At 42.2% G+C, this 27,318-nt stretch overlaps 1 protein-coding gene across 28 annotated transcripts in view; it reads left to right on the top strand.

Moving 5' to 3' along the window:
• The window catches only part of adgrl2a (adhesion G protein-coupled receptor L2a), an 88,311-nt gene extending 62,080 nt beyond the window's left edge, over positions 1 to 26,231 (top strand). For 4 of the 28 annotated variants that reach the window (XM_044044088.1, XM_044044084.1, XM_044044090.1 and 1 more), the window contains 20 exons: positions 3,202 to 3,498; positions 4,193 to 4,296; positions 5,050 to 5,235; positions 5,776 to 5,814; positions 7,578 to 7,761; positions 8,440 to 8,562; positions 9,097 to 9,302; positions 9,940 to 10,113; positions 10,322 to 10,531; positions 11,108 to 11,328; positions 11,891 to 11,957; positions 15,718 to 15,809; positions 17,133 to 17,177; positions 17,445 to 17,471; positions 18,162 to 18,330; positions 18,465 to 18,593; positions 19,112 to 19,208; positions 20,847 to 20,975; positions 21,660 to 21,677; positions 23,633 to 26,231. In XM_044044088.1, the coding sequence (XP_043900023.1) occupies positions 3,202 to 3,498; positions 4,193 to 4,296; positions 5,050 to 5,235; positions 5,776 to 5,814; positions 7,578 to 7,761; positions 8,440 to 8,562; positions 9,097 to 9,302; positions 9,940 to 10,113; positions 10,322 to 10,531; positions 11,108 to 11,328; positions 11,891 to 11,957; positions 15,718 to 15,809; positions 17,133 to 17,177; positions 17,445 to 17,471; positions 18,162 to 18,330; positions 18,465 to 18,593; positions 19,112 to 19,208; positions 20,847 to 20,975; positions 21,660 to 21,677; positions 23,633 to 24,483 (3,368 nt within the window). In that variant the 3' untranslated portion in view covers positions 24,484 to 26,231. Of the gene's footprint in view, positions 1 to 3,201; positions 3,499 to 4,192; positions 4,297 to 5,049; positions 5,236 to 5,775; positions 5,815 to 7,577; positions 7,762 to 8,439; positions 8,563 to 9,096; positions 9,303 to 9,939; positions 10,114 to 10,321; positions 10,532 to 11,107; positions 11,329 to 11,890; positions 11,958 to 15,717; positions 15,810 to 17,132; positions 17,178 to 17,444; positions 17,472 to 18,161; positions 18,331 to 18,464; positions 18,594 to 19,111; positions 19,209 to 20,846; positions 20,976 to 21,659; positions 21,712 to 22,949; positions 23,003 to 23,632 lie in introns of all 28 variants that reach the window. The other 24 variants (XM_044044093.1, XM_044044109.1, XM_044044089.1 and 21 more) reach the window with 14 other exon arrangements.
• Positions 26,232 to 27,318: the final 1,087 nt, after the last annotated feature.

Raw genomic sequence — 27,318 nt, 5'->3', positions numbered from 1 at the left:
GGATTAGTGTGCATCACAAACATTAAATTGACACCTCCCGACTGAATCATTTTAGCCCCTCTGCTTATGTCATTTTCACACTATTCCTTGGACACGTACAGCTGTAGTCTGTGATGGTGCACGCATAGGTAAACAACGTTGAGCAACGTCAGCATAGTCGTGTTTCTTTTTCGGATTTCCTGTCTTATGCCGCACAGACACTGGGTAAGCAAATCCACCTCACACCTTTTTCCCAACAGCGAAATCCATACATGTTGCAATCCCTTTCCCAAAAGCTTTAGGAGAGCCAAGCCCATTAGTTGTAGCCTCGAATTAACATTAATAAAACTAACATTAATTTCCTCCCCAGTCTCTCTGCCGATAGCAGGTAGCAGTAAAAAAAAAGCACTTCAAAGAAATTGTATTGTTCATTTGTAACTAGAGCGTGGAGCTCGACATCCCAGCAGGTCATGACAAGCGGCCCTCTTGAGTGAGGCGGGCAGACAAGATATAGTTGTTAGTTGACATGCAAGAGGAATGTGCTGAGATCACAGCCGATGCCGCGTTTGATTTATTGGTTGTAGTTGCGAGCCCTTTATCCTAAATCATGCTGCCTAACAGTGATTCATTTTCATTTTATTTCTGTCTGGATTCTAAACTCCCCACCCACAAAGACGTGGATCTTATCATTATTATCTTTCATATTTTGGAAATGAAAAACCTATAATGGGCCCCGTAGAGGGCCTGGGATCTTGTGGAAGTTTAATGCAACCCTGACCCCTGAAAAAATATTTTCACACTTTGTCAACACAGACATTAATATTTCATTGCTGCAATATTACATGTGAGTATGACATTTACGGTGGTATTTTGACTTCCTTTTTTTGGACTTTTACTGTCACCTGGGGGCGACTGTCGCTCAGTGGTAGAGCGAGTCGTCTCGCAACTTGGAGGTTGTCTACATGTCGATGTATTTTGGACACGTTGCCGCTGATGGCCGTGCCGGCAGCGTTCGAGTGGGTATGAAAGATGTGCGATAGAAAACGAGCCGCGCATAGATGCGCTGTGTGAATGTGTGAAAGGCAAAACTGTAATGTGAAGCAGCTTTGAGTGGTCATCAGGACTAGAAAAGTGCTGTATAAATACAGACCATTTACCTTGCTAAATGCTACTGCTGCGAGGACACTCAGCACAGGTTTTTGTCTCAGCCACTTTGACAGGCCGAGCAGCCGTGAATCTCACTGTTAAGTAAAAGGATGCAGGTACAGGGGAGGAGAGACAGGAGAAAAGGATGCTTCGGTGAATTCAGCCAGCCAGGTCTGCCTTCAGCTCAGTGTCAAAACATCCAGTCAGCTGTGTGCACCTTTATGTCACCTGCTTGTGTGTGTGTTTGTGTGTATATGTCGTCCCACCAGGAGAGAGAACACAGAGTCATCTCATCGGGTCATTTATTCATTCATTGTCTACCGCTTTCTCCTCCACATGAGGGTCGCAGGAGCCGCTGCAGCCAATCCCGGCTGGTCGCCAGTGCATCGCGGGGTCAACACACAGAGACAAACAACCATTCACTCTCACATTCGGTCAATTTAGAGTGTCCAGTTAACCTCTGCAGGTTTTTGGGCTGTGGGAGCAAATCAGAAAACTCAGAGACAACACACACACACACACACACACAAGGGAGAACATGCAAACTCTGTGCAGGAAGGCCCTTGTTCAGAACGGGTTGCAAATTCTTTTTCCTGCAGGCACCAGTGCTAGCTACTACTCTGCCGTGTGGCCCCTCACCCGGTCAATACAGCCTAATAGTCCACAGGTAGCAACCAGCCTCAAAGACGATTTCCCTTCAGCTCAACTGAGCTGAAGCCTTTCATCCACATCACGGGGCATGTGGTGTTTGTAGCACTTGTGCGTGTTGTGTGTGCTCGTGTTTAGCAAGTGTAGGAGGGGTGGTTTACAGCCTGATGCCTGACCCCATTATTCAGTGAGAGCCCACTCTCCACAGAAAGAGAAACAGACTTCTTCCTCTTCTCTCACATGTTTATGAATTCCTCCTGACATCATTTTCTTTGTGTGCATTTATTTTGCCCCTCCCCCCGTCTCCCCCGTCCTGTCTCCCCGTCTTTGTCGCTGCATCTCGTCGATGTTTTCACCAGCGGTTGTACTACCAAGAGTGTCAGTGCTCGGCTCGAGCTGTGCAACGGCACCTCTTCACATTTGCTGCATGCTCTACAGGCAGCCTAATGGAGGAAATCAAAGTACTCAAATGTGATTAGATTCACTGTGCACATTGCATTCCAATCAGAGCTCCTTTGACGGATATAGCACTTCCTTTTTTTTTCCCTTTCGTACAGTGCGGTGTGCAGTATCAAATACTTTGTATTTACAGACATTTCATCTATGAAAACTCCCTCATGTTTGACTTTTATGATATGTAATTACAGTGCTGCCCACTTTTCTCTGCCGTATCATATGACAAATGTCCTCACACTTTTCTCCATAGTGCCTCATGTTAAATGTAAAGAGTGCACTATTTTCTCCTTTCCCAGGACTGAAACATATTGTTTTTGCCTGGGGCATTGCATGAGTTACTGCACACCTGTTTTTATCAGAGTTGTAGGGAGAAACGACTGTAAAATGAAGGTTCAGGCACCAGTGGTACGCGTACAGGTTCTGTGTTGCTCTAGTGAAATTTAATCAGCCATGCCACAAAATCTCCCAGGCAAGAATGATTGCCAGCCAGGAGGATGTTACTGTAATTATTGTCTTGTTCAGTGCAGACTGAGTGCCTCGGATAAGCCATAGTCAATGGGAAGGCAAATACGCTTGTTGCACAAAGCACTTAGCAGCAATTTACACAACAGGATACTTGGATATATACGCATTAAAGTGTTGAACATTTTGAGAAAAAAAAAAATTAAGGATGTTACTCCGTGGACTCGCCATTAAAATTTCGTGGTACATGAGGGCCCATGAGAAGGTCAGGGTTTGAATCCCTTCCAAAATGTCGTTACCAACATTTTTGATATTAACCACATTATGTGTCCCAGGTGGCCACACTAATGAGCAGGCTTGAAACTGCTGCCATGGTTCAAACTACAGTTTTGTTGTTCTTTGTATCCCCATAACGGCATCGTGTTTATCATGAGAAATATGTATGCCACTGAGAACCAAACTCCTGCTCCACCCTAATGTAATGTGTCTTTACCCTCTCTCTCTTCACAGCTCCACCACTGTCAGAAGTCACCACATCCCCTCAGCCTCAGAGAACTACAACCGCCACCACAACAACCACAGTGCACCGGGGCGTGGCCAACACTACTGCCACAACAGGGCTCAAGGAAGGCAGCAGGGGAGCACCCAAGCCACCTCCCGTGATTCTACAGACTACTTCCCCTCCACCTCTGGAGTCCTTCCCTTTACCCCAGCGTTACTGCGAAGCCACAGAGAGAAGAGATATAATGTGGCCTCAGACCCAGAGGGGCATGCTTGTGGAACGACCTTGCCCCAAAGGAACGCGAGGTAAACAGGGCCTGTGCTCACCTCGGGGCCACATACAGCACTTGCTGCTTTCAGTGTGACCTGAAGAGTTTGTTAGATCTGCCTGATATTCTCCCTTACACTTGTTGTTATGATGTGTAAGCACTAGACTGAGTGGATGCACTTGGAATCAGTGAGGACTGATGTAATGGTGGTAATGGTTTTTGCTTTTGACTGTATCATTCCAGGTTGAAAACATGATTACAAAATCCGTAACGACTGTGTCTCTCAGAGCCGGCTTAGAGACATGAATCTCTCATTTGAGTGTGTGTGAAATAAGGGCTAATTACGATGGGGTAAAAGTGGCTCGATAAGCTGTTGAATTTTTTTTTTTAGAGAGAATTTACTTTGCAGAAACATTTGTGACACTATGTGTTTGGTAGTTTACTGAATCCAGCAATTTCTCTGTAATTTGTCCTCTGACAGCACTGAAGCAGCCTAACATAGTGAAAACAAAATATGCCTGGGCTGATGTTTCTGTGTGCATGCTCAAGCAGACGATGTGGCCATTTTAATGATTTTGCATGTTTGTAAATATGTTGTTCGGTTGCATTTTCCTCTTCTTTTTTTTAAATCTCTAATTTGTCCTTCGCTGCCAAGTAAAGGACTTCATGAGTAAATAAATTAGACGTGACTTGACTGAACTTGACTACTCTGTTCTTGTTTTCCCTGTCAGGCACAGCCTCTTATTTATGTGTCCTTTCCACTGGGGCCTGGCACCCAAAGGGCCCTGATCTCAGCAACTGCACCTCCCACTGGGTCAACCAAGTAGCCCAGAAGGTTTGTATAGGCAATGCCTCACTGTTTTCCTCCTAAGCAGAATGTGTTTCTTAAAAACAAAGAAGGTGCAGACAAAATAATAAAAACACGTCCTTATGGAAGACGTCAACTCTGAATGTCTTTCTCACTGTTGCAAAGATGGGAGTAAATCTGGGTCAAATTAGCTTGAAAGCTGCATTTGTCAGCTATAGAAGGAGTCTGGAAAAGAAGACTTTGATATGAATTTTATAGGACAACTAAAGCACTAAATGTCTCGCATTGCAGTCAGAAGAACTGCAAAATTATATATTAAAGAAAAATGTGACACCCAACTCGCTTTTAAGTAGAGCAGACACAGTAGATGAAAGTTAGATGATATTATGCCTTTAATATAAAGCAGCTTTGGAGAAAATTACTGTTCCCCTTAAATGTAAGGGCCTTTTACATGAACTCTTTGTATTTCCTCTACTCTGAGTTTAATGCATGCAGATCGAGGAGCAGATATGTCCTGTGTGTACTTGTTTTTTGTACTTTTTTTTTTTTACTTCACCACACAGTAAAAAAAAAAAAATGCTACCATGGCAACATCTCCTGCTCGAAGAAAACATTAAACCCTTTGTTCATAAATAGCATTTCAAGGACTTGTTTAAGTGTGATAAGTCAGAATTGCAGATGTGAAGAACCCGCAAAGTCGCTTTTTCTTGCATTCCTCTGACACTCATTTACTCTCCCTTCCACCCAACTCCACCCCCCAACCCACTCCACCCCCCGCAGATCCGCAGCGGTGAAAATGCAGCGAACCTCGCCAATGAGTTAGCAAAGCACACTAAAGGCCCCATCTTTGCTGGGGATGTCAGCTCCTCAGTGCGCCTCATGGAGCAGCTTGTGGACATTCTGGATGCTCAGCTGCAGGAGCTCAGACCCAGTGAGAAGGATTCAGCTGGACGGAGTTTTAACAAGGTATTAAAAAAAAAACACATCACTATTTAAAGAAAATCCTTGACTGAATTTTCCCACAACCTCTCTCTTGCTGAATCACTCTGCAGTCAAGGTTTACATGACCTGTGGGGGTTTATCTGTCAACTTAGAAATGCAAATTATTTTTATTTTGTTGGTTTGTTTTTTTCCCTTTGGTCTTCCTCCCGAATAACACTGCGGTAATACAGCTTGTTGTTGTTATTATTGGTCCCCTTAGTCCCTGTTTCAAAGTCAGATATGTTGTGAGACAAACAGAGCAGAAACAAAATGGTTGCATGGTTTTAGACTCTGACGAGGAGGAGACTTCTGTATTCTGTCTGTGTTTGGTTAATTAACATTAGCCAAAGCACTTTGTGGTCGTCAAGCAGGTCAGCAGCACATGAGACACCTCAGTGGCTGGAAACGTCGCTGAATATTTAGTCCAACCAGCACCTTGTCTTTACAAATCATTTGAGAAGCTTGATCTTGTGCAAATTATGTCTCTGTTCTTTTTTTTTGTTTTTTTTTTCTCAAATAAAAAAGCTTCAAAAACGAGAAAGGACATGCAGGGCGTACATGAAGGTACTGGAGAAATGCTTCTGTCCACTCACTTGCTGCTGCCCCTTGCTCTGTTCCTGATAATGCCCCAACCCAAGTTCAGCAGCATGTGCTCTGCATTGTCATGTACTCCCTCCTCCCTGTGCTTCCTGTTTTGTTTTTTTGTTTTTGAATAATTGCCTAATACACAGATGCTCTTGCACCCAGTCAGAGAGATGTCATCTCCAGTTACTGCGGTGACTTCTTTTCATGGATGTGTCGCTGAGTTTTTTTGTTTTTTGTTTTTTTCTTCCCCTCTATGCATTGACAGTTATGGTTTATTTTGTTTTTCATTCTCGTCTACGTTCAGTTCAGTATTGCACGTCTGGTAGCACACACCACGACAAACAAACACCCTTACGTTCCTCTCATTATTCACTTACTAAAGAAACTGCTGCATTGTTTAAATTTCCGCTGCTTTTATACATGTTGATTCCCGTCCGCGCTTCTTTTTTTTCCTTTTTTTTTTGAAGGACCACGACCTGACCTTTCATCACAAGTAATATAAAAAATTCACCAGAACACAGGTTTAAGGTCATAGAAATCATTTGTTTCATAAATTATAGGTGCAAATCTGAAGCTGTATGTGTGTAATAGGGTCACTTAGGTCAAATCATTTTTTTTTTTTTTTTCCTCGTTTCATTGAATGCTATCAGGATCACACATCAAAGTATTTCATCCATATATATCTTTCTACCATTAGGGAGCTCATTGTCCTACACCTGCCACCAAAGTCACCCACCACAATCCAGATCTCTCCTTTGGGAGGGTATTAAAATGGATTGAGCTAATTAGCCAGTCAACGGCCATGCACTCATAAAAAGAAAAGAGGAAAAAAAAAAATGGGGGGGAAAAAAAAAATACACACACAGCGTCTCAGCACCTCTCTTAAAAATGTCACATCATCAATTTGGTTTTTAATGTCACGACATGTGGATTTAAAGTCAGAGGTACTGACAGTATGAGAGAAGGTTTGTCACTGCAAATGGAATGACAGCACTTATTTGACTAATGAGAGAATGAGAGGATCTGGGACCACAGATTGTTGAGTCAGCAGTATCTGACATCTGCCATACTTGACACAACATCGCATTAGCAGCCCCCCACACCCCCAGCCTTTCCACTAGCCACGGCCTGATTAGACACATTGATTTAATTTATTTCCCCAAGAAAGCCAAGCGTCATGGTGGGAAGTGTGGAGGGGGAAAAAGGTTTGCAGGAATCATCCATTTCATGACAAAAACACATCACATCTATTATTTGCATTCTGCAGCATGCATTTCGGGAAGACTAAATACAAAATCTGTGTTTAAGTACGAGTTGACTCCAGTTCAGGAGTTAAAGAGAAGAAAAATGATGCTGAACATTGAAATGAGAGAATTTGAACAGCCTTTGGCACTTAAACAGAACCCTGATACCTTGTTATTGGACAGAGCAAATAGGCTCAATACACTGTGACCCGGCGTTTGCCCTGAGGCAATGTCCTTGAAAAAGAAACTGAATCTGCACCAACTCTCTCCATCTGCAGTTTCTCCTTCATAATCAATAGACTTTCAAAAATATTGCCCTGTATTATTTTTCCCTCATCATATTTATTTAAATCACATCAGACGTTGTCATGCATGTCACTGCTTATGTATCTGCTTTATGCATGCTTTCTTTTTTTTCCCCCCCCTTTCCAAGACACTCGAGTGTCTTTGGTTTTTATTTGCATTTATGTTTGTTGGTGTTTTTTTGTTTGGACACAGGCCATTGTGGACACAGTAGATAACCTTCTGCGACCAGAGGCCTTGAAATCTTGGCAGGACATGAACAGCACAGAGCAAACGCACGCAGCCACCATGTTACTGGATACTCTGGAAGAGGGGGCCTTCGTCCTTGCCGACAACCTCATGGAACCCGCCTTTGTCAAAGTTCCTGCAGACAATATAAGTAAGTAAGGCGGAGTTTGTGGCGAACAAATGACAAGCATTCTCCACTGATGCAAGCACAGTTAATTTGATTACTTTCAATTCGTTGAGAGCAACTCTTGTGATAGGAAAACAAGGCCTGCCACTTGAAAATGGACTTGTTTTCATAATAAGCCTTTAAACCTCAGGGGAATAGAAGAACAACGCATATTAGGTTTAACGAGTCGCTTACTGACAACGTGATGAATATCAGACAATTAAATAGACTGGATCGTCTGATTGCGCACGCTTAGTTTACAAATGTATGCGTCGAGACCTTGTAACTCTATACATTAATGTGAACATTAGCCTGCTGTGGAGTCAGAAAAACTTCATTGTTTATCCACAGCCTCCGCTTAGTTCCCTTATTTTCCTCGGCATAAATGAAGGTCATTTTCTCAGCACTGTTTTTATGCACATTAGAGAAAGTCTGAGTGCAATAAAATTATCAACCTGTGACTGACATATTTATTGTGCAGCTCTGTCAGCTCCCCTTTAATCGCTGCAACATTTCACTGTGTGTAGAAATGTCAGAAAAAAAAGCTTTGGCGTGATCTTTGTCCTGGAATCAAAGTTATATAATGACTATAATGACTATATAATAACATCTTGTTGTCTTTTTACCTGCATCTTTCTTCTGTAACCTCCCTGCACCTGCCAGTCCTAGATGTGTACGTGCTCAGCACAGACGGCCAGGTTCAGGATTTTAAATTCCCACAATCCAGTAAGGGTGGGATCTCAATCCAGCTCTCGGCCAACACTGTGAAGCTCAACAGCCGGAATGGTAAGCTCTCCTTCATTTACCCAAGAAAAAAGAGAAAAGAAAAAAGATGATGCCTTTTTCATCTAATATGACAAAGGGCTTATTCAGTGTTTGAGCAACTACAAAATGAATCTATGTGTGTATCAAAAGTGGAAAAACTCCCACACACGGGAATGACTTTACTTAGTTTTATTCATGAGTGAACAACTTCTGGCTTCTTCTGGTTCACTCAGCTCAATTGGACAAGTACTCACATATATTTATGTGCCTTTTTCTCCCACTTCCACTCTAGTTTCCAGTCATGAATAGTATTAGTGGAGAAGCATGACAAGAGGGAGTCTTGTAATTTAAACGGATGCATATCAAATCTTTCAAAACTGACCTTGCACTGATTTGTAGCGCCACATTCTTGTCGCATACACCGAAAATAAACCTCCGGACGACGGAATGCATTTTGATGTTTATGAAAGACAAACTGTGTACTGTTTACATTACATTGTTATTCTTACAGAACCCTGACGTTTCCTCATTCTCTGATGTCTTTTCGGTTTACAGGCGTCGCCAAGCTGGTTTTTGTCCTCTACAAAAACTTGGGCCAGTTCCTGAGTACAGAAAACGCCACCATAAAGATGGCCAACGAGGCTTATGGTCGTAACGTGTCGGTGGCTGTCAATTCCGACATCATTGCTGCCTCAATCAACAAGGAGTCCAGCCGCGTATTCATTAATGACCCAGTGATTTTTACCCTGGAGCACATTGATGTGAGTCTCCCAGCTCGAATGAAATGAGAGGTCATATTTAAAAAAAAACAAAAAAACTGCAGGAGGGAATCTGCAATTTGAATTGTAAATGTCTGTCTGGGTCAGTCACCAGTTTATTTAAGTCATTGAACATCAAATTAAAGGAGTCTTTAGTGAATTCTTAATGAAAACTAATTCTTTAATCAACATTGGGATACAAATGATACCCATTTTCTTTTATAGTGGGGGAATTAGCTCCTAGATTAGCCATACAATCTAGGATGAAATTACTGGAGCACCAATTATCTTCCGTCTCTTAAAGTTGTCACGAGAGCTCCCAGAGGGCCATGTGTTACTCCATTCTTTATCAGAGAAATTGTGCAATTCTAAAGACATGCCGTCAAACAATTATGCGTCTCCATTATTAAGGCCTCAGCACCAGCAAGCATGCTTGGGTGTATTTTGCAGGCATGTGCCAAATGAGATACAACATATGAATTGCCTCATAAGAGCTGTGGAGTGAACAATCCTCATCCATGTCATTGTGGAAAAAATACTTTGTATGAGTAGGGGGTAAATGGCCTCCGTGTTCTACATGTACTTCAATTTCAGGCAGTCAATTATTTGGACACTTAACCATATCTCTTGTTATCTGCAGATGGAGCACTACTTCAACTCCAATTGCTCCTTCTGGAATTACTCTGAGAGGAGCATGATGGGCTACTGGTCCACCCAAGGCTGCAAACTCCTGGATTCCAATAAAACACACACAACCTGCTCCTGCAGTCATCTCACCAACTTCGCCATCCTCATGGCCCATCGCGAAGTCTCAGTATGTCTGTTTTTTTTTAATTTGTGCAAGTCAATAACAGTTTCATAGATTTATAGATAGAAAAAATGAGGAGTTCCTTATTATTAAATCATTTTAAAATCTGAAAGGAGTTGGTGATAAATAATATTATTTCAGCTCCTCCTCGCAAACTGAATGTTTCCAACTCATCAATTGTAATATGTAATCGTTTCTCATTCACCTCCCCCAGGTCAACGACAGAGTCCATGAGCTACTGCTTACCGTCATCACCCGCGTTGGGATCGTGGTGTCCCTCGTCTGCCTCACCATCAGCATCTTCACCTTCTGCTTCTTCCGGGGCCTGCAGAGTGACCGCAACACCATCCACAAAAACTTGTGCATTAATCTCTTCATCGCTGAGTTAATATTCCTAATTGGTATCGATATGACGGAACCCAGGGTAAGCTGTGACGATTGCAACCTATTGATTCAGTTTTGATTCATACCTTCTCTCTTTGTCTTTTGCCTTTAGTGTCACACCCCCACACACACACACACACACACACGACAAAGCAAAATACCCTTTCAGAGTGAAATTGATGAGACTTAAAGCATTGTTTGTTTTTAACCTTCCCAGCTTGTCCCTGACGCTAGAGGGACAGCACCATTAATATACATTATTAAGGAGCCATGTCTTCCACCTGACAAGTCTATTTTTTTGCTTAAAGCTGCAGACACTGTGACTGCATCCATATAAATGTTAACTTGTTTTTTCCATCAGTTTCTATAAGCACACAAATACATTTAACAAACTCAATCATGTTCTGAGCTATATGATTAAATCTACTTATGTATGTGTATATGTATATGTAATTTTAATGTGTTGAATTGAATGGGTTGAGAATGAGAAGGTCGTCTTTTAAGATGATGGGATATGTCATATTTACCTATCTGAGACTATGTGACACATTGACATTATTCCACACACTAACTGTGGTTCATCGTTCAAGTATATTGTTCAAATGTTCTGGTGTAGGTTGGATGTGCCATCATCGCAGGGATCCTTCATTTTTTCTTTTTGGCCTCGTTCTCGTGGATGTGTCTGGAGGGCGTCCAGCTTTACCTCATGCTTGTAGAGGTCTTCGAAAGTGAATACTCGCGGAAGAAGTACTACTACGTGTCCGGTTATCTCTTCCCTGCTATCGTGGTCGGCGTCTCTGCAGCCATTGATTACCGGAGCTATGGAACCAAGAAAGCGTGAGTGCTGCATTCTGAGACGTGCTGGACACTGTGGTGTAAACTTACCCGCCGTGTTTGTACGAGCGACTTTTGAAAAAGAAAATCTACTCATAGTCTCTGCAAAAACCGTCTGCGCGTAATGTACGGCGCCTGCTTCAACTCTGACAGGAATGGGCAGCTGCTCAATTTTTATGTCATTTGAAAGTGGCTGACAGACTCAACACTGTGGTTTCAGGGGGCGCAGCTACATTAATGCCTTTCTGCTCAAAGACCCTCCTGTGACCTCTTGTTTGTAAATGCTCCCTTAAAGAGAAGAGCACCATGCTGAAAAGCCTTTTACATAGATTAATGGCCATAGCCCAGCTAAAACCCAGCTACTTGGGGTCGGCCCTCTGTTTTAATATTCAGCCTTTGATATGAGCGTTTAAATGTGCTCCAAGTTAAATATTAGCTAGAAATGATGCACTAAATGTTACCAAAAATGGATTTCCGTCTAACTACTTCAGCTGCAGACACAGAAATACAAAGCTGATATTTGTGTTGCTTCTCAAATCTGAAGTGTGTTTGTCCTTTGTCATAGGTGCTGGCTAAGTGTGGATAATCATTTCATATGGAGTTTCATAGGACCTGTCACCTTTATCATCATGGTAAGCCGTTTTCTTTTCGTTTGAATACCGTGACTGACAGAGTGAGGAAGGGACTGAGAGGGTGATATGAATGAGACGGTGGAGGGAGCTAAAGGAGGTGAGATGTTGAACTGAGGGACGAGTCGGCGGGATTTTTTTGTGCACTTTAAGTCTCATCGTGAGATGACAGGTTCATTTTGCAGCAAGGAAAAAGATTTTGAGGCATTCTTCATTTCCCTCCTCTCACTGGCTGTGACAAGGATCAGGGTTTGATAATGTACTTTTTACGCATTTGCCCAACTCCCATGAAGTCTTACTTTGCAGACCTTGCCAAATGGCCTTCAGGTTTACAATATTTAAGATTAAGGGGAAAGAGAGATTAAAAATCACCTCAAGGCTCAATTTTACAGCACATATAGTAAGATAGCACCGAAAGATTAAACAGCTTTGCTTTTTTTTTTTCACTCCTCCGCATCTGCCTCCCTGTGTGTTTGTCTGCCTGTAGTAAATAGCAGATGACAGTGTCGGGGAGAAGCAAAGGCACCTATCTGTTTGGTCAAGGACTATCAGGGGTGAAGGACATATAGAATATCATATTGACATATGCCCCATTGAGGCATGCAATTATTTACTGGTCATGACATTATTATCTTCTGCTCCACCAGAGAGGTTCAGAAGAATGACACCTTTGGGAGTCTTACCTCCCCGTGCAAAAAAAAAAAAAAGAGGAAGAAAGCAGGTTACAGTATATCCACCATACTAGAGTATTGTCTTGCCCTCATGTTACACCAAAGGAAGAGGAAGCGTCTACAAACTTGTCTCACTGCTGTGCAGGGGAGGGTGGCATTTGTTCAGTGCTGTGTTCATTATCCAGTATAATGGTTGGCACTATATCTGCACATGCGCTGACCTCTGCTGAACGTCAAACTGACACTGAATATATACTGAAGACAAAGGGGCACCCGTGTCAAATTCCGGCAGGTCTCTGCACACCATTGGCAGCCTGCGAGGAGCTTTGAAAGTGAAGTTATAGCTCTTTGTCTGTGTGGGAACAAGATAAATAAAAGATGAATCTGCACACTGGACCGCATTTCACACTTTTCCTCCCTCCATTCAAAAATGACGATGATTGTGAAATGTCGGTTTCTCTTTTGTTTTTACTGATTTATCTCTCTCTAGTGTTTGTGAGTATATAATTCAAAGAACGCTAAAATGACTTAGAAGCAGACACATCGCTCCCTGTCCCAGCCACACAGGAATATGTTTCCTTTTTCCTGAACTCGCCACGATGTGCATTAAAAATGTGCCCGCAGTGGAAATTATGATCGGGATCCCGATGGTGATGGCCGGAGAGATAGACTCGTGACCCTGTGAGGAGCTCATGTATTGTAGCAGAGCTAATGTGTGACAGGAATGAGGTTTTGCTGCACGGACTCAGGCTTCACAAACGGCTTCTGTGGTTCGGTGCAACAATTGACTCAAAAAGACAAAGTGCTGTGGAAAGGAGCATCTCAGGGGAACATGCAGGAACAAGGTTTGTCTACACGATCCGTGACCCTGGTTTCTCTACAAATTGGCTATGTCCTTGGCAATGAGGGAACACGAGAGAAGGAGAAAAAGAACATAAACAAGAATAGAGGGGGGAAAAAAACAGTGCTGCTTCGGTTCATGTCGAGATTACCCACATGGCACCCTGACCATGTTTGTGCCAAGTAACATTGGTTTTGACCTGGGGTGGTCATGCTCGTTTCTCATCCTTTTGTTCCTCCTTCTCCTTTTATTTCTTCTCTTTTTTTTCTTTTTTAATTTTGGCTGAAGCGGCTTCCAAATACGGACTGAAAACAAAAGCTGGAGGAAGCCATTTAGATCCTTTTTCTGAGGCTGTGGTTGCCCTGTCTCTGGGCACAGGGGGTATTAGCTCCATGAAAAGCGAACATGGAAGTAATGAGTGGTGGGGGGAGCCATTAGTATGCTTGAAATAGCTTCAACATAAGACCTCTTGGATCATGACATGTCGCGAGCAGTTCTTATCATCCGGACAGCTCCATCTGCACCTTTAATATTTTATCCCTGGCAGTTCATTTGGAGTTCAGTGTGTACACACACAGTCCAGTTCAGAGGGGTAAAAGCTTTCTCCTCTGTCCCAGTGTGGCGAGGTGCTTCTGCATGGCTTGCAGTGATGATTCAGAGACGGAGAGATAGAGTGCAAGATCGAGGCGAGGCAGCGCCGCTCCAGCGAGGGGGATCCCCACGGGAAGGGCTGAGAAAGCATGTCGGTGGGGGTAGGAACATGTGCCGTGCTGCTAGGTTACTTTAAAGTACTGCGTCCCTCTCCTCTGTCTCATTGGATCCATGTCACCACTTCAGGCTGTGTGAAAGGGATTTTTTAAAAGTCCTCGCCCTCCTGTTACTCCTCCCTCCCCCACTGTTTGACTCACGCAGGCAACTGATAGAAATGATGGCTGATAGCTGCGAAACAAAACATTGTTTCAGCACCATCTGTGAAATAAAAGAAGGTTCACAATTCAGAGGGGTTTTTTTTTCTTTTTTTCTTTTCCACCCCTTTTTTTTTTTTTTCCTCTCACTGCCTGGGTTATTGTGTGCGACTCCATGAGCTGATTGCATGTGGAGGAGTGATGTATTGATCACAGGCAGTCTTTTGATAGCAGTGTGCGCCAGAACATGGATAATTCCCGTGCAAGAGTGAATGGCCGTGGTCTGAGTCCAGCTCATAAAGGTCATTCATTTATTTCATGCCCTTATGATGGCAACATCATCTCATTTTCTACCTTTCTGACAGTATCCTAGTGTTTAAGTTTTTATGACGTGGTTCTTCAGTCGCTCATGTAGCACAAAGACACTGCACGTTTCACACGTTTGTCTGCTGTAGTTTTTGTATTTGTCCAATCCTTTCATGTGCACAATTGGAGACACATTTTATTTTTTTTTTTGCTTTCTCTGATACTCCCTGACATCATTTATACATGGCTGGCTCACAGTACAAACACAGTCTGGTTCGTCTGCTGTGAGTGCATGTACATGCTGTGTCAGGGACTAGTTTGCCACAGAAGAACTCTTTTTGAAGTAAATTATTTTGAGCAGCTCCTCGCTGGCCCATCCAGCCTTTGTGTGTCAAAATCACACTATTGATTTTTAAGGCATAGTGCATACAAATGCGCAGAGAAACACGCCGCATATTAGTATCGTTGACTCAACCTGACACGTGCCACTGGTTCTTAAAGATTTAGTACATTAAATCAAGCAAGTAAATGCTTTTACCCTCGCCCCCTTTCCCATTTTTCCTCACTCACTATTTTTCCTTCTGTCTGCACAGAAGAACTTAAAAATGATACCTTGGTACCGGGTCATACCTTATAATATTTCCCTCTGCTTAAATAGCACAAAAAAGATGATATGCATTTGTCGCACCAGAGGTTTTCTTGTTTCTCCTGTTCCTTTCACTCCCTTGTGACTTTGCCAGACTGTTACTTTTTCTCTTTCTTTTTTTGTACTGTGATGGATTTTAATGCATTTCCATGCTCTTATTGATATAGAATGACACTAAATTTGGCGCCAGTCAGCCCGTCTGAGCCTGGCTGGAACGATAGATGTTTATTGGATTAGTCTGTGGACATGCAGAGATTTGAAGGCTCTCCCCTTTTAATATATTTTATAGACAAATTAACAGGTTTTTTTCCCCCTCTCTCTCTCTCTCTGTGTGTGCTGTGTCTTGAGTCATACATCTTCATGCATTAACGCTACTATTACTCTGTTTTGACAGCTCAATCTCATCTTCCTGGTCATCACTATGTACAAAATGGTGAAGCACTCTACCACCCTGAAACCAGACTCTAGCCGACTGGAGAATATAAAGTAAGTAAAGTGACTGAACATGCCGAACACCACTATAAAACTTCACAATATAACACTGCTAATGCCCTCCAGGAGAATAAGGCTCTTTTACTCTTGAGGTAATGATGTTTTATTTATTTTTTTCTACTTAATCATATTTCATAGGAAAAAAAAGAATTAGGTGTTACACCTCAAAGCCGAGTTTCAGTGCTGGACGAGTGAGTGAATGTTTGAAATGTCTAACGTCTGTTTTCAGGGGGTCGGTTGTTTTTTTTTTTAAATCATCCAGCTCAAATGGATTTAACAGAAGGATGCAGTACTTTTGACCGCAAAGATCTCAAATGTAATGCAGATTTCGATTTTGACTTTTGGCATGACTTTGCTTGTCATGATGGCTACATAAACTCTACGAGTCATCTTTTCATCCTTTGTTGTTTTCGCTCCAAGCCACTCGCCGCAGAGCTGCGCTGGCATGACACACACCGCTCTGCGCCGGCTTCAGCCGAACTATGAGCAGTTGGTTCTTGTAGGGTGGGGTACAGTGGAACAGCTACCATGTGTGTGTCAGTGCTGCTGGAACATGTCAAACTTTCTTTTTCTTTAATAGATCTCAGCTTCTAACCCCAGAAAGGAAAGAATTCCTTCACAACACAGCAGCCACCGTCACCCCCACCACCATCCCACTTAGAGTTGAAGCTTTCTGAGCGGCATCAACATTTTTGATCGTGTTGTGCTTTGAGTTCTCAGAGGCACTAATTGTTTTGTTTTGTTTTATTTGTGTATGTGCTTATGTGAAAACAATAGCTATTCGCTGTACTTCAGAATCATTTTCCAAGCTTTTTCCATTCGGTGTCACATGATTCCATTTCTCAAAAAAAAAAAAAAAAAAGAAACCACAGCTAAGTCCTAGTTTTTTTCATTATATTTCCATTATACAACTTCCACAACTTGGTAAAGAAGCATCAGTGTTATTTTGCCATTTTGGCAGTGTGATAAAACTGCAATCAGGAAAAACAATCAGTGAAGGGCTTATTTAGACATGTTGGTTTATTTGAGATAGATTACTCCCTTATCAAGACAACCACAACAGAATTAAGCACAGTGACACTCAGCTCTGTGTGCATTTGCTCTTCTATGTTGGAAACTCTATTCTATTACACGTGTGCATTGTGCAGAAATGTTGTATTAATAGCTGTTTCTTTGTGATCCTTTTTCTGTTTACTGTGCCAAAGTTAGCTTTGCAGCGTTGTTACTGCATGTTGCATGTAAATGCCAAGTTAACGCACACCCTCTCCTTTATCTCCTGCCATTCTCTTCTTCTCTCTGTTCCGTGGTCCGCACCAGTAATTATCGCGTTTGTGACGGCTACTATAATACCGATTTGCCTGGGTAAGCTTTTACTGCACACCTCAGATAATTTTACCCACACAAGTTCACACACACACACATATATATACAGAAGCAGAAATGTAAATTCAGCCACAGACAGTGTGCTTTGACCAACTGCTTAATGCAGAATTCGTAAGTTGAGCTACCAGCAGCAAACAGCACACAACTTCCCTTGGATCAAAGTTGAAGTTATCTCACACAAATGCCGACTAACCCGGGCCGCTGATCTAATTGTGTTTCTCTCTTCCTGCTCATCATGCTCTCTAGCTATGAAGATAATAAACGGTTTATCAAGTAAGCACATGTTGCAAAACACGTCCGTTCTCCAGCCTGCAGTTTATTTTCTCTCCTCCTCTCGTTTATTCCTTCTTTTTCCTTTGACTTTTTCTTTTTGCCAGTCCATCTCCTTCCCAAACTACAGCTTCAAAGCTATTCACCCACGTGCCCGTGTCACTGTTCACCGTGTCCATCGTCTTGGAGTCCCGTGCTGTCGTTGTTTGTGTTGTAGTTGATGATGGTGGTGGTGGTGATGCTGTGCGTGTGTGTGAGCATTGAGCTGAGACCACTGCAAGTGTCTGAAGGCTCCACAGGACCTTCACACACAAGGCAGGGAATCTCCCTTTTTTCCTTCTCTTTCCACGTCGGCCTAGTTCTCCAGTTCTGACGACACACTCACTAGACAATACTTAGCATGTGGTCGTATGCCGTGCTCTCTGATTACGCCGGTCTGTATGTGTTTAGTCCTAAAAAAGTCATTTATATGTTTGCCTCCCTCTTGTCTGTTTGACGACAGGAATTACATTGAAGTTTGGACTTAGAGTGTGTGTGAATGGAGGGGTGGGGACAGTGGGGAAAGCGGTGTTTGCTAGTTTCCATTGTAATGGTGATTGCAAATCCCAGTTATTATACTGTCACTGAATGCCTCTCATGGAGAACTCTCCTTTTTCTTTTCTTTTTTTCCCCCCTTATTTGTCCTATTTGTAGATCCTGGGTCATGGGAGCATTTGCTCTGATGTGTCTGCTGGGCCTGACGTGGTCCTTCGGTCTCTTCTTCATCAATGAGGCCTCGCTTGTCATGGCGTACCTTTTCACCATATTTAACACCTTCCAAGGAATGTTCATCTTCATCTTCCACTGCCTCCTTCAGAAAAAAGTAAGCTGCTTGCCATCCACACTGCTCAGCGGCATGTAAAAATCAGCCGGCCACGGCATGCTGAAACGCCGCTTGCTTGAAGTCACGTGTAAAGTCAACGTTCTATGTCAACATGCGGCTCTTTGCTCGTGCAGGTACGCAAAGAGTACAGCAAGTGCTTCCGCCACACGTACTGTTGCGGAGGGCTGCCAACCGAGAGCTCACATGGTTCCGCAAAGACGTCCACCGCGCGGACCAGTGCACGTTACTCCTCTGGCACACAGGTAGACCCACCTCTTCACATCTATAGAGTCAAACCAGAACAGCACAACGTTTCAGAGGTAGATCAAGAGACACAATCATAATGGCACATTTTGCAAGCGGCATCTGCTGCACTGCATGAGTACCTTTCTTCTTGTTCTGCCCCTGTAGCACTTATGTAATGCTTTTTTTTTTTTCCAACATCACACGCATGGGAAATAGTGCCGCATAATATGTAAAGAACAGACCACATTTGCTCTATCACTTTATACTAACGGCTAATAATCATTAATAGACCATACACCCAGATGTGCTGGAAGGAACACCTTATTATTTAAGGTACTCATGCCTGGAGCTCAAGTTGACTTGGATGAGAGAACTTTTTTAAAGAAACACTGGCGACAGAGGAAGATGGCACAAGTGCTGCCCTTGCCTGCATATGAGTGGGGAGTGATACATATATACAAATAAATGAAGGTTGCTCTGAAAAGTGAGCGGGCTTGTGTTGAGTCCTAATGACTGACCCTTCTTGACCTGACAGAGTCGCATCAGGAGAATGTGGAATGACACCGTAAGAAAGCAAACAGAGTCGTCCTTTATCTCAGGTGACATCAACAGCACCTCCACCCTTAACCAAGGTCAGTTCACGCCTCTTCACAAGCACACACACATTTCATCATCATTCTGCTAAAAATATCTCCTTCAAGTACCAATGATCTCACACCACCGTGCAGGACCCTTCCTTGGTGAGCATAATGAACGCCTTCTGTTGGAAAACACAAAGCCGTGCAGTTAAAGGAGAAGGGGATGAAAAAGACCTATGCCTTTAGTTCGGTCTCCCTCTTCTGCCAGCGAAGGATTAAGAACAATCCCTCCTCAAATACTCTGTGCGCTGTCACTCGGAGCTGGTAACGTCAGTCTTAAATTGGGGCACGGCTCGACGAATGTTTTTATTTAAAGTGATGGCTGTTGAGAGCTCATACCCAAGCTCAGGGGAAACAGGGACACAACTAAAAACGGGGCATGGGGGGTAAAGTTTTATTACAGGCCAATCTTAACGCACAAAAAGGGGCCATTTGTTGCCAGGCGTAAAAAGGTGGCCTCTGTTACTTTGCAGAGAGATTTATGAAGGAGGGAGAAAAGTGTCATTTATTATTTAGCCTGAGCACAAATATGGTGATGAGAAGATGATGTTCAACTCTGGCCGACCTGGGGTGCTTAGTGTGTTGTTAGGCTTTCTGCTGCCTCTGAAATGGCTTTCCAGGCATGCAAAGGAAGACAGGGTTTACTCTGCCTTCACTTTCTTTCTTTCTTTCTTTACTTATTTATTAATTGTTTCCCTGTCATGTTCCACAAGGTTAAACAAGAACACCTCAGGCTTCGAAGGATATTATGACTCATTGATATATCAGTAATAATATAGAAGTAAGAGGTTTTTTTTTTTTTTTTTTTGTTCCTACACCATTTCCAGGAGCTCTTAATGTAAAGGTTGGATATTGATCACTGTGGGGTGTAATAGCCTGGTTACCCAGGAGAGTCGGTGCACTAAAGCAGGGCTCTATCTTCTGGAAGCACTTCCCTGTCATTAAATTCATCCCTGGAGACTTTCCAACATGACAGATGGCATTTAACACAGGTGATAAATGGCAGCCGAACATCCTTAAAACATACTGGAAACTGGTGCGGTGGGGGAACCGAAAAGGAAAAAAAGCAACGGCCAAATGTAAATTTAAATGAATGAATTTGATCTGAGAAACTTAGAAGGAGTCTCATTTTGACATTGGGCAGATTTTACGTTTGGACCGTCTTCAAATAGGGAAACATTTCACATATCACAGGATCATTTATAGGTAAAAGGAGACTTTTGTTTTAAAATGATATACAATATGTTCCAAAAAAAATAAAATATGAAAAGCATGAGATGCAATAATGAGCGCACTCTCTCTTGTAATGGATTGGGTCGTGACTGAACTGCAACACACATAAAAAATGTACTTGAAATCAGAAACACCTGCTATTTACAGTTGATCAATGTGAGGAAGGCGTGCGATTATTTTGGGCATTTGCAGACGTCAGCGGCTTTGTTGCTTCCCAAACTTAAATCACTGGTTCTCAACTTCAAAATAAACACCCCAGTTTCAGATGTTGCCCACATGACACCACGTCCCCTTGAAAGACGAACTTACTGAACAAGTCCTTCATTTCTTTCCGTCATTAATCTTTCTGTCACTTTCTGTCACAAACTTATCTGCTCCTCTTCTGTCTTGCCATTCCAGGAATGACTGGGAATTATCTACTAACAAATCCACTCCTCCGACCACAAGGCACTAACAACCCTTATAACACCTTACTGGCCGAGACAGTCGTATGTAACACCCCCACGGCTCCAGTGTTTAACTCGCCAGGTGCGCCTCCTTAATACTTTTATCATGCTTTCACTCTCTCTGCCTCCTCTCTGTCTTTCTCTCCCTCTTTGTCTCTTGGACTGAGTATACAGTCAGCCAAATTAATAGCGGGATGTTTTGCAGTATCACCTTTCCCTCTAGATCATTGTCTTCCAAATATTTGATCCAGTGCTCATTTTTGTGTGTGCGTGCAAAGAAAAAAAAGAACCACGGTGTGTGTCCGTGTGAGAGAATATGCAGACGTTTTCATGTCGGGCGGAGATTTTTGTGGTTTGTTTAAATCCAGCCTCTCTGCTCATATTTCTCTGAACTGGACATAATGATTAAGATGGTAAAGAGATACTGCACATTCTGCCGTGAGATCATGTAAACAGTGGTGTAGACTTGAAGCTACAATATAAACGGCGTAATTATTAAGATTTATGGTGGCGAATTTATCAGGTGATTTGTTACTCGTGCTTTTGTGGGAGTTTTCCCGCTTAAACACGGATCAACGTGAAGAAGCACTGAGATGTCTTATGTATGAAAATGTTTATAGCTAATACACGTGCAAATATTCTGGAAAAACATTGAAGGGTGTGGGAAGTGGGAAATGTTGTGTGATTCTTGTTTTCTATTCTGTCATGAAACTGAAACGGCATTTTTGTGTCATGTTTTGTGCTCTTCCCCTCTGCGTCCCTCTAGTGACCTACAGAGAGACAAGTATGGGAGTAAAACTTAACTTTGCCTATCAAATGTAAATTTTTTTCAGCATGCTTTTTAAAAACAACCAAAACCCCCCCCTTGGCACAATCACTGGTTTACTTAAGACCATTAACACACACTCAGTGAGCAAGTGGTTCACAAAATTACCGACCCAAATTTCAACTCTTATCTGGGAAAAAAAACCGAAAGAAATGCAACATTTCTTCAAGCATTTTGAATAAATATCCTTTGAGATCTGACAGCTTTATCACAAATACCCATTACTCTGCTTCTCTGTCTCTTCTGCCTAATTTGTGAATTTAATAGACCAACATGTGTTGCTTTTTTTTTTTTCTCCTCCCTCTGGAAGAAAAGAGCATTTTTCAAAAAGGTTTATTTATCCTTCCTTTTTCTTTTTTTTTTTCCCTTTCCTTTTCACTTTTCTTTTCTCCCCAAGTTTCGATCCTCCTGTGGCACTCAGCGATCTCAGTGTCCTGTAGTATTTCCGTCACACCTTTCCTGACAGCACCTGTCACCGGACACTAAATTGCCTCCTGTTGGCATAAACACATGGATGTCATGGCAGCGGCTGTTTGTTTTGTTTTTTTCCCCCTTTCTCTACTATTTTTTAAACTTTAAATGCCAAATTTCATTTAATTCCCAATAAGCTGTGCAAAATCCGCACCTTTAACATCCCTGCTACAATCACTCTTATCACTTTTTTTTAATCACATTTTCACATCTGTTGTTCTTCATGGAGGCTTGTCAGCCATAACAGAGCACATTTTTCCTTTATCTCCTCGCTCAATCACGGCATCACTAATATTTATCCTTTTTGCTGCTGTTCTCCATGACCTCCATGCTTTAAGAAATTCCTAACATGACCGCGTCTGACCTGTGCAGCGGCTTTGTTTTTCTCGAGCTGTTCTGCTAGTGGCCCGGGTCTCTCTGGGAACTGTCACTGTGACGGATGCCAAGTGCCGGGCTGCGGGCGCTCTCTGACCTTTGCCAGCTTTCGGGCGCATAAGCTGCCGACAAATGCACAGAAACTGTGGCGGTACAAACAAACCAAATAAATAGATAAATAACCAAACAGGGAAAAAGAAAAAAAGAAATAGTAGCTGTTGGCATTTTATTCATCAAAGAAAAAAAAAAATGGTGTTATGCTTATTTATTTCATTTGCTGAACCCTTGCTCTTGCTAAGTTTTACTTTGTGTTTTTGTTGTTGTTTTTTTGAGTGATTCTTCTTCATGTTACAATAAATCATTTTACTTTCTTTTGTACATCAGCTGCTCTTAGACCAGATAGCCTGAGCAGACAGACATGATGTGAGTTGTCTTAAGTGAGTCTTTTCACCTGCTGTGTGTGGTGATGGTGGAGTGCTGCTTGTGGGCTCCCCTTTGTAGTGAGAACGACGATGGCTGTCTCATGTTGATACACGACTACTTTCCCTTTTGTTTGTCCATGTAATCTTTTCCCATCTCTGTCTTTTTCTTTCCTTTGGCACATTCAACCTATTAGTTGCTAGAAAACTGCGTGTTGTAGCTTGCCCGTTTGTGGCTCCATACCTGTGGACATCCACTTTTGCCCCATGTATTGTGATGGTGATTACTGTCTCAGCTCATTGCCTTAATGTTGTTTGGGATCTTTTTCATTGCATTGTCACTTTTGTGGCAGACTAAAAATGCACAATGCTCCGCTTAACTCAAAGCAATTTTCAAAAAGGGAAAGTCGAAATGTATATATGAGAAAGTAAAATGATTTCTCATTGCGACTAATGCATGCCTGTATAATGTATGTCAAGGATTGTGCCTACTAACGAATTTATGGCATGGCTTAATTTGACTTGAGTTTTTTTGTGTTTTTTTTACGTGAAACTGCATCCTAAACAGCATTAAACTGTGTTTTGTTTCTTTCATGGTCATTGGTATTGACTAATGCAAACTCCCCTCACATATCCTTCTCTTTCCAGGGCACTCACTGAACAATGCGGTGAGGGATACAAGTGCAATGGATACTCTACCGCTAAATGGTAACTTTAATAATAGCTACTCGCTCCACAATGGGGACTTTGGCGACAGTGTGCAGGTAGTAGACTGCGGCCTCAGTCTGGACGATGCTGCCTTTGAGAAAATGATCATCTCCGAGCTAGTACACAACAACCTGCGTGCCTGTAACAAAAACCACCACCAACAGCAGCAGCACCCAAGTTTACATCATCCGCCCCATCAGCCGCCACCACAGTACCACCACCACCACCATCACCACCACGTGGAGCGGGCTCCACCCAAGGTGACAGTGATCGGCGGCGGCAGCCGCAGCGAGGACGACGCCATCATGGCCGACACTTCGTCTTTGGTGCACATGAGTGACACAGTGGGTCTCAGGCTGCACCATCAGCAGGAACTGGATCCACCGCTCATTCCCCAGCGGACTCACTCCCTTCTTTATGCACCCCAGAAGAAAGTGAGGACTGACGGGGGAGTTGATACCTTTGTCAGCCAGCTGACGCCCACCAACCCCGACGATAGTCTGCAATCCCCAAACAGAGACTCCCTGTACACTAGTATGCCTAATCTGAAGGACTCGCCGTACCCGGAGAGCAGCCCTGATGTGGTGGAGGACCTGTCCTCTTCTAGGAGTGAGAATGAGGACATTTACTACAAGAGCATGCCTAACTTAGGTTCTGGACACCAGCTCCAGGCCTATTACCAGATAGGCCGAGGGAGCAGTGATGGTTACATTATTCCCATCACTAAAGAGGGCTGCATCCCCGAGGGCGACGTGCGGGAAAGACAGATGCAGTTAGTGACAAGCCTTTAAATGTATTTAAATCATCTCCAAATCTCCTCCTGCACCTTTTGCAGCCTTTTCCTGTTGAAGGGTACACGAGGGAAGGACGAGAAGGGAGGGAAAGGGAAGAGTTTGTTTTATGTTTGAAGAGAGCGATTAGAAGCCCCGTCACTCACATCGGCCGTTTACAAGCCTCCCTTCCCTCATCTGCATCGCCATTCCCAAACGTCCTTACAGACCAATAGACATGTTGCACAGCGACGGCCGTGCAAAAGTTATTAAAAAGACTGTACATAAAATGCAGAGTCAGATTTTAAGAGACAAGCCAACTATGTATTTAAATGTGCTGCTGCTGTTGAATAATTGAGAAAAATTTAAGGTACAAAAAATAAAAAAATTTAAAGTTTTTAAAAAGACAAAAAAAAAGAAAGAAGGAATAATTACTGGCTACATCAGATCAGCAATTTCTCAGTCGAAAGGTTGTACATACACCCTCCAACATCCTCTTTGAAACAAGTTTGTTTGCTTTGTTTTTTTTCTGTTGTCTTTTTTTATTGAAAACAAAACAACACACCAGGACCTGGACAATGTTTATGGAATGTTCCTTATTGGACTCTTACAAAAAGGAATATGAAGTACTGGTTGCCCAGAGTCATTCACCATGAATTCTGGATTGTATAACCACTAGCAATCAAGCCCCTGGCCTTATATTTTCTCAACTGTACATTGAACTGTTGTCAAGGAAAATGGCTGAAATATATATTTTGTTGTATTGCTAGTGTAAAATAAAAATCCATGGGGGAAACCGTAAATATTGAACAAACCTTTTAACTGCAAAACTTTACGTTTCAGAGACTATTGTGTAGAAGTTGCACATATGTTATACAGTGTGTTTATGGTCTCACAAACTTCATTCTTGTTAGTATGTTTGAACATAAAAGCTTATGAAAAGAAGGATTGAGCAACGATTACAAAGATGCATTCTCACTTTTTTCCCACTTGTGAACAGTGTTTCAACACTTTTTTTTTGCTTAATAAGTTCCATGATACCATCCGTTGCAATATGTTTGTTATTTTTAGTAGATCGGGGGAGTCAAAACCCAGTAAAAGTGATTTTATGCATTGCACAGTTTTTTGTTGTGTAATTCTGAATGAAATAGATCTTTTTAACAGTCATGGCAGAGTGATGGGCAACTTTCTATCATAAATGTAGTTCTTCCACCTGGTTTTGGACATTTTATTTATTAAAATCTTTCCAAAAAAGATCCTTGGGAAATCTGTGAATATTTTCCAGCACTGGTATACATGCTGTACTGTAGCTCATGTTTTTTATGTAAACATGTTACCAAGGGGCTCGTCAATTAAGACTGATGTACAGTTCAACACTTGTTTAACAAATAAAATAAATGTGAGATTTTTGTCAATTGCCAGTTGCTTTTTAATGGGTTCTGTTTGGATTTGTTTTCTTCTTTTTTTGTGCTATTTGAAGATCAAAACATACACCTTTGACTCAGGTCCTAAGCACCTTGAAAGATAAATAGGTGAATTTGCTTTTTTTAATTCACTTGTTTATGTATTTTTTTGGTTGTTATTGTTTGTATTTTTGTCTGCTTTTCCTCAATCTCAGCAAAGTAGAGCTCATTTCACCGTCATGTGTTAGAGAAGCCAAATCTTTCCATGTGATTCAAAGATGAGAAAACTCAGGTAGGAAAACTGCATTGTAAATGTTCCGCTGTGTGGCTGTAACACTAATAAAGGTTCACGATTACACTGGTTCACAGCATTGTCCACTTAGTATATTATTGAATGAGCTCTGTAGTCCTGGTACTATTAAGAAGTCCGGCACGATAAAAAAAAAGAGTCTTGTAAGATGTTGGCTTTAATGCCGTGTGGGAGTGGAAACACGTCCGCAGATATAACAAGCAGTCAATGCCACACTTGGCTGGTGTTGGAGAAATATATTAGATATAATATGTGAGTATGACCTGTATTTGCTCTAATTAACGCCTGCTACAGCTACTGCTGCTGCTGCCGCCGCTGACGCCCACAGTCCTGCACATCTTATGCCTCAGGTTGGCTAATGTTAGTTTATGAAGCATTTTAATGTAATTCTAGTCTAGGCAGAGTGACAGCTCTCAGCAGGGAAGCTGAAAATTGCACTGTTTACCATTTGGCACGGAAGGCAATGACTCAGAAGTTAGCGGGGGAAAAAAAAAATGCACTTTATGTCAGAGCCGGTGCACATAATGCTGTGTGGGCTTTGTGTTGTTTTGACTTTTTCAACAATTACGTGATATTTTGTGCAATTATCCAAGGCTCCAAATTGTCATAAAAGAATTGTTTCTTCTTTTTTCTTTTTTTTCTTTTTTAATCTCACCCCTTGAACGTCAGTGAGGAATCAAGTGTAGAGGTGATTGTTGATTGCTGAAATGGCAGACTTAATGACGTGCATAATAATAAGGACGGGGAAAAAAAATAAATTCATTATATTGATTTCCATCCTGCATTGTAAAAAAACAAATACAGCCACGGTTGTTTGCGTGGGAGCCCTTGTTTGAATGCACAATGTGTCAAGAATACTTCTGAAAATACACACGTACAAGTTTGACAAAAAATCATTTTAATCATTTTAATAAATAACCTGAGATGGCTCATTCAGCACATAATAGAACACCACATCACTAGTTTCACGGAATACTAAAATAGCTCTTTTTTTAAACTTAAATGAAACCTTATTCTCTTTATCTGGAATAGAATAGAGTTGTTTCTGTCTGAAATGCATTTCCAACACTTCTGTAGTAAGAGTCAGTAGTTCTCCTCGGCAGACATATAAATAGTTGCCACTCCTTTTCTTCACCAACCTCT

This window comes from Solea senegalensis, linkage group LG14 (assembly GCF_019176455.1).
Source record: "Solea senegalensis isolate Sse05_10M linkage group LG14, IFAPA_SoseM_1, whole genome shotgun sequence".
NCBI lineage: Eukaryota > Metazoa > Chordata > Actinopteri > Pleuronectiformes > Soleidae > Solea > Solea senegalensis.
This window is presented reverse-complemented; position numbering and strand designations above follow the sequence as displayed.